The 7,230-nt window shown below is 41.5% G+C and overlaps 1 protein-coding gene across 1 annotated transcript in view; it reads left to right on the top strand.

Moving 5' to 3' along the window:
• Positions 1 to 299: 299 nt before the first annotated feature.
• pgm1 (phosphoglucomutase 1) overlaps positions 300 to 7,230 on the top strand; it is a 63,515-nt gene continuing 56,584 nt past the window's right edge. Inside the window, exon 1 of the mRNA XM_080195629.1 lies at positions 300 to 706. Within this exon, the coding sequence (XP_080051755.1) occupies positions 458 to 706 (249 nt within the window). The 5' untranslated portion in view covers positions 300 to 457. The remainder of the gene's footprint in view (positions 707 to 7,230) is intronic.

Genomic DNA, 7,230 nt, shown 5'->3' with positions numbered 1-7,230 from the left:
AATTCCTCAAAGTGAACATATCCACTTCAAAGAGGCTGCGGACGACATCTGTATGAGTCCTTCACAGTGAACATGCCCACTTGAGAGAAACTGCACAGGATATCTGCGTGAATTCCTCAAAGTGAACATGCCCACTTGGGAAAGGCTGCAGTGGGTATCTGTGAGAACCCTTGTGCAGTAGTCTGCCTGAATGAAAAAAGCAGCAGAGCAGCTGCTGTCTGACCTTGCAGAGGAGGGCGGTGTAAGGGGAGGGTGGGGGCAGTGGTAGGAAGGGGAGGGGCAGACAACAAGAGGGGAGGAGAGCTGTCAAAAGGCGGTGAGCAGGAAGACAGAAGAGGCTGTAGGGGGAAGAGAGCCTGTGAGTTGTTGCGCCGAGGGTAACCTTTGCGCTGGGAAAGAATCTCTGCAGCACGCAAAGAGAGAGAGAGGCGGGCAGGAGGAAAATCCAGGTGCAGCAATGAGCAGGATCCTGACAGTGAAGACCACTGCGTTCGGCGACCAGAAGCCGGGCACCAGCGGCCTGAGGAAGCGGGTCGGCGTCTTCCAAACGCAGCCCAACTACGCCGAGAATTTCGTCCAGAGCATCTTGTCGGCGGCGGTGGAGCCGGCCGAGCGGCAGTGCGCAGTGCTGGTGGTCGGGGGAGACGGCCGCTTCTACAACAAACATGTCATCCAGCTCATCATCCAGATGGCGGCGGCCAACGGGGTAAAGAAAATAAAACCACACACACTGCATTGTTAGCATCGTAAAACTGTCCTCAGTAATCAATTAGTTACTACACAGGAGGGAGGGAGATCACCACAGAAAATAGGCCATTCAGCCCCTCTAATCTGTGCTTTGAAACCTTTCAGAGAAAGTGTTTAACTTTCTTCTATCCACGGTAGAAGCTCTGTTGACATGTATATTGTATATATATTTACCGATTTAGAAATTGGATAAAATACTTTATATTTAAACAAATGCTTTCAAAATGTTTTTTCCCCAAGGCCAGTATTCTGTTGCAGCTCCAGCATTTTAAATTTAAATTAATCTGGTGGGTTCATTTCGACACTGAGAATGTTCTTTTTTTCTGTCCATCCAGGGAAGTTTGCGTGGTGAATTACTTTCCCAGAATTTGTTTCTTTTAAATTATTAATTGGTTTGATGTATTTTAAAATTACTTTGCTGCAGCTCACTGCCCTTCTGACAGTTTGGCCTCTGACATTTTCTTCTTGGTAATAAGATACAGGCGAATATGCCAGGCATATAGATTTACTGCCCAGGATTTTTAAACTACTTTCGGTGGTTTTTCTGCACTGTCTTCAGATATTTTCAAACATCTCGCGGTTCCTGTTCGCAGGCTGCCTGGGATCCTGCAGGCCCAGTTGTCATGGTAGCCAGTAGGAAGGGGGCAGGTTGTGTGCTATAGTACACACTATTGCTCAAGAGGTGAATGTTTGTGTTGCAATGAGCAAAAAGTCATTGCAGCGTTTTAGATTAGGCGACACACTGGTATTTCTTGCAAAAAAAATTTCATCAAAATGTAGTTGAGAGCAGGGATGCAAATAAGAGTCTAAACTTGAAAATCTCTGTCTGAAATTCTACTGTAGCCTCGGAGCCCTTGGAAAGCTCTGAAATTTAATACACAGCTAGGTTTCCAGCAGCTGTGCCTACAAAACATTGTTTGCAAAAAAATTCAATGAACCCTAATTTTCTGAGAGGTTCAGTGAGCAGCTGAACATGCCAATTCTGGTTGGTAGGTGTCCTGACCAATATTTTTGCTCCTCAATCAATATCACAAAAACATATTATCACATATAAGAGCTTACTGTGCACAAATTGGCTCCTGTGTTTCCTGTATTACAACAGTGACAACCCTTTAAAATACTTCATTGATTGTAAAGCACCTTGGGGCATACTGTGATTGTGAAAGGAACTATATAAATGTAACTTTTTTTATATGAATGGAATAAGTACTAAATACTCCTGTGCTTCCTCTGTGGATTTAGTGAAGAGGGCGATGCAAGCCCAGATTTACTTGTCTTTGGTGGTAGCACAATCATTACTTAATTGTTGAAATGAGAAGATAGAAGATAAGCTTTACCTTATCACCATTTCTTCCATTCACTGCTACCTCTGTGTGCAATAGTGCCCCCCGTCTACTGGAGATAGAAGGAAAAATGGAGGGGACGCCAGGCACTCCTCTCCACCCCCTCTCCCTCCATCTAGCCACTGCACTTTAGTGCTCGCGCAGATCTGCGCACATGTCCGACAAGCGTTGAATGGTCTGCTGGATGTGGTTCTCCTGACAGTTGTCAACCTCACAGTGGAGGAAGCCATACACTTGCGTGCCTGAGACATGGCAGAACGCATGTCCTGTATGGACTTCTTTATAGTCCACATTGTTGCTGCACAATAGCCCCTTGCAGCTCCCCCAGCTGTTCCCCCTTTTTTTTCATGCTATAACCCCAGTAGATTTAGTGTGGCTGACACCAGAAGATTGTCATCAGCAAGGGCCTCGGCGTGGGCCTGAGTCCTCTGCCTGTCAGCTGCTCCTGTGTGTCATTGAGATGCTCACCAGCTTCTAACCCTTGCGAACACAAACCCATTGAGTTGAATGTATCTTTTGCTTATGGATACTGAGGAAAAATGTGTCAATACATTCTCTGAAACTTTGAGGTCCTACTCCTCAAGAGGTGGACTACAGGGTCTCTATCAAGATGAGCAACCTGTTCATCTGGAGTATGAAAGCATGCATGGAAAAACAATTAGCACTTTGGTCTTACCAGTCCCTCCTCCCATCCGTGTGTCACATATTTCAACTCCGAGCAGAAAGGAAGTAAAATTCTATTCCACCTCACTCTCATTGCCCATCTCTCCGATCTCTCCATCAACTCCATCTTGGCTAAGCCGATAGATATGTGGGCTCACCCCACATCCGTTCCTTGGTGTTGTGATGTATTTTCTCCTGGAGGCAGAAGGGAAGAGTAGATCTCCCGCCCATGATCGACTAGGCCCTTCTTCACATGGCAGCCCTCAAGCCCATGACGGGAGCTCTCTGACATCTTTCTTGCATGTTCACTCATGAGACATGGAAGACACTGGTACCAAGAGGTAGATGCCTGTCAGTAACAGGCAGCTATTCTTTCTGAGATAACTGGCTGGGACTTGCTGTTCCTTTGCTTACCTAGCCAATCCCTCCACATGCTGAGACCCATCTCGTGTTGTCCACTTGACAGTCACAGCATGCTCATCATTCACTCAGACTCACCCTGGTACTGCAGGGGAGGTCATTGACCCATTTCTAGCATTGGACCCACTTGCACTGCTTGATCTCAGTTTCAAATGAATGTCATTTTGGACTTGAAACATGAACTGCCTTAATCCCTCCGCATATACTGTCAGACCTGCTGAGTTTTTCCAACACTTTGTTTTTATTTCAAATCTCCAACATTCGCAGTATTTTGCTTTTATGCCAGCTTCTCCAATCTATCTACATAACTGAAGTCCTGTGTTCATGGAACCATTTTGGCAAATCATTTTTCCCTGTCTTCTCTAAGGCTTTCACTGCCTTCCTAAATGGCAGTGCCCAGAATTGGACACACTGCTCCACTTGAAGCCAAACCAGTATTTCATAAAGGTTCTTCATGTTATTATGTAAGATAAATGGAACAGAAAGAGACCAATTGGTATAATCCCAGTCCATGGTGATATCTATGCTTCACTCAGCTTTCTCTGACTGTTTCTCTTCTAAATCTTCCATTGTAACCATCTTCCCTTCTCATATGCTTTATTTAGCTTCCACTTAAATGCATCTGAAATATTCACTACCATAGTGAGTGGTTGAAACGAGTTCCACATTCTGACAAATCTTTGGGTGAAAACAGTTTCTTCTAGATTTTCTAATGAATCCTTTTGGTGAAAACCTTGTATTGATGTCCTCTTATTATGCAATTCTCCACATGAAGAAACATTGATACCCTATCAAAACCTTTCATATTTTTAAAGACTTTCTATTAAGTCACCCTTCAGCTTTCTATTTTCAAGAGAGAAGAGACCCAATCTGTCAACTGCACACACACATTTCTACTGTCATCTTTGTAATTCTTCTCTATACCCTCTTCAGTGCCTCTACTTATTTTCATAATACTGTGACCAGTACTAAGTTTGGTGTAACTAAGGTTCACTACAGGTTTAGCATTTGTTACCTACTTTTCAATTCTACCCTTCTAGAAATAAAGTTTAATGCTTAGTCTGCACTTTTATGTCCTCCCTGATCTGTGATGCAACTTTTAGTGATTGATGTATTTATACTCTAAAGATCTATTTCTTCTTTTACTGTACCTAGACCTGCACCTTCTAAGTAATAAGTGACCTTCCTATTTTTTTCTACCAGAATGTATCATCTCACATTTATGTGTTGAACTGTGTTTTGATTGACAAGAGGATAAGGATTATGGACAGAAAAGTGGAGTTGAGGCCATAATTGCATCAGCAATGAACTTATTGAATGGCTGAGCAAGCTTGAGGGGCTGAATGACCTACTCCTCCTAATTCTTGTGACCTTGTGAGGTCTTAGAGGGTTGTAGGATTGGGGGAAATTAGAGAGGTGGGGAAGGGCAAGATGCAGAGGTATTTGAAAATCAGGATTAGAATTTTAAAATCAAAATGTTGCTTGACCAGGATCCAGTGAAGGCTCGTAAGCAGGGGTGAAAGGAGGATAGAAATTGCTGCAAGTTCAGATTCAAGCAGCAGAGTTTGGATGACCTCAGGTTTATAAAGGGTAGAATGTAGGAGGCTAGCCAAGAATGCCTTGGAATAGCTAAGTCTAGAGGTAATGAGGGTTTCAGCAAGAGATGAGCTGAGACAGGAGTGAAGTCGGGTGAAGTTATGGAGGTGCAAATATGTCTTAGTAATGGGGCAAATGTGAGGGCAGAAACACATCTGTGTTAATTACGACACCAAGGTTGCAAACAGACTGGCTTAATCTCGGTTACCAGGGAGAAGAATGGAATCAGTAACTAGGAAATGAAAATGAGCGGGTTCCAAAGATGATGGTTTCAGTCTTTCCATTGATTAATTGGAGGAAATTTCTGTTCAGCCAGTACAACCCTCTAAGACCTCACAAGATCACAAGAATTAGGAGGAACTCTACCACCTCGCCCGCCACGGAATCAGGCTGTAAAATCCTACCTTAGCAGTCTGATAATCTTCTTAAGTTAGGGACTTATGAAATTTATTGTTTGAATGCTGCTAGTCTTCTTAATCTTGGCTCTTTTGATTTTAAAATGGAGATGTGTTGAGAGAGATCATGGGGTACCTAATATTGTAACTTAGGTTGTAGGGTTCTGTTAGGCTCCAAAACCTTGCATAGCTAATCAGTATACATCTTGTTTGCTATTAATATTATTTATGGCAAAATATGCTTTCCATAATACTAGGCTACTCGTTTCTACTGTTTACTGGTTTATTACTAGTCTAGACTACATCTTGCTGATGTATTCCAAACGTAAGTGTTCATGACTGTCATATTTCAAGATTCTTCAACTAATGTTCCACAGAAATGATTTTGAAAATGAGTTGTGGTTTTTTTTTAGAAAAAAAATGTTTGCACAAGATTTTTTTTTAAGTGGCCACCTTGATTAATATGCCAAGAAGTCATTATTTTCCCCAGGAATTAAATAATAGATAATTCATTGGCTTGTGTGCTTCATTGAAAATCATGAATAGGAATATACATTAGACGATGGGACACAGATCTGAGGTTTCTGAGTAGGAAGGCTGTGATAGTTGTGGATTTGTTAAAGTTAACATGGTGAAGGATTTTACTGAGAGAAAGAATTTATGATTGCTAGAGGATTGTTAAAGCCCCTTGATCAAATCAAATGGGTTTCCTCCCACAGTCCAAAGATGTGTGGGTTAGGCTGATTGGCCATGTCCAATTGCCCCGTAGTGTCCGGGAGATTAGCAAGCTAAATACGTGAGATTGTTGGGATAGGGCCTGGATGGGATTGTTTCAGTGCAGGCTTTTTGGGCCTCTTTCTGCACTAGGGATGCTATGAAGTAAGCTGATCCACAGGTGTGACTATGTATAGTTTGTTGTTATTTTGTATCATGTAGAGATAAGAAAAAACAGTGCCATGGTTGAATATGTTGTGACACCCTGGCCTCACGTGTGCAAAGTATCCAGATTGAAACAATACAGAATGTGTCCTAAGGTTGATCTTGGGCCTCAATACCACTTGTGTGACAGCACCTTTCATGTCATAAAGTTTGAAACTCCACAAACAAGAAAAATTACTTAATATTTATATTCATATTTATATTGAGTTCAGAAAATCCCTCATGCAATCTATCCAATTTCAGAACCAGTTGGCAGCATCATGCCCCAGCATAATCAGGGCACCTTAGAAGTTCAACTAAATTCAACCCTGTAAAATGTAGACTGGAGATGTAGCTCTGTTCCTTGTGTGTTTGCGTCCTCAATTTAGTACCTTAAATTATGAAATTTATGCTTATTTCAGTGCCTGTTATGTGAGGTATGGTATATTGGTTTGTGATTTTAATTTACTATTATATCTTTTAACATCCTGTCAACCACTTATCTGTTACCTTACCTGCTGAATTTGACTGTCCATTTTTGTTATTACATGGTTGCCATGTTTCCATATTTCTAGCTTACCTAACAGAGGCCATGTTTCTAGCTTGGTTAGTTGGTCTGCGTATGAACTTTTCAATGTAAATCAGACCACCTTTGGGCTGCAGATGCACTTTTTTCAACAAAATACCTTAAAAATAAAAATAAGTTGTACTGATTGCGCTAGGTGAATCTGATCTTAACTGTTCTTTATGTTTATCTTCCTGTGAAATGAAGCAACTAGCCCATTCATATCAATTTTTGCCTGGCTTAGTCTTAACCTGTTGCACCTACATAGAAACTTGAAGAATGTGAAAATTAGTAAGACCAATCATTTAAGAAGCTAAACATAAAATTTTAAATTTTAGTTTGGCTTTTTTCTCTGAACCATGTCTGTCTGGTTTTGGATCTGAAGCAACCAACTTGTTAACACAATTATTGAATGTGAAAGTAAATTGCTGTAAGTGTCAAGATTTAAAATAGTTTTCTCGTACAACAGCTCTCAATGTCCAGGACAGAAATGTATGACCTGGCCCCCAGGACTTTGATTCTTCAAGTAGTATCTTTTAACTTTCATATATTCTGTATTCTTCAAATCTTTAATTTAAAGGTG

This window comes from Carcharhinus amblyrhynchos, chromosome 9 (assembly GCF_965287045.1).
Source record: "Carcharhinus amblyrhynchos chromosome 9, sCarAmb.v2.hapA, whole genome shotgun sequence".
In the NCBI taxonomy this organism is placed as follows: Eukaryota; Metazoa; Chordata; class Chondrichthyes; order Carcharhiniformes; family Carcharhinidae; genus Carcharhinus; species Carcharhinus amblyrhynchos.
Note: the sequence above shows the minus strand (reverse complement) of the source record. Positions and strands in the feature narration are given on the sequence as shown.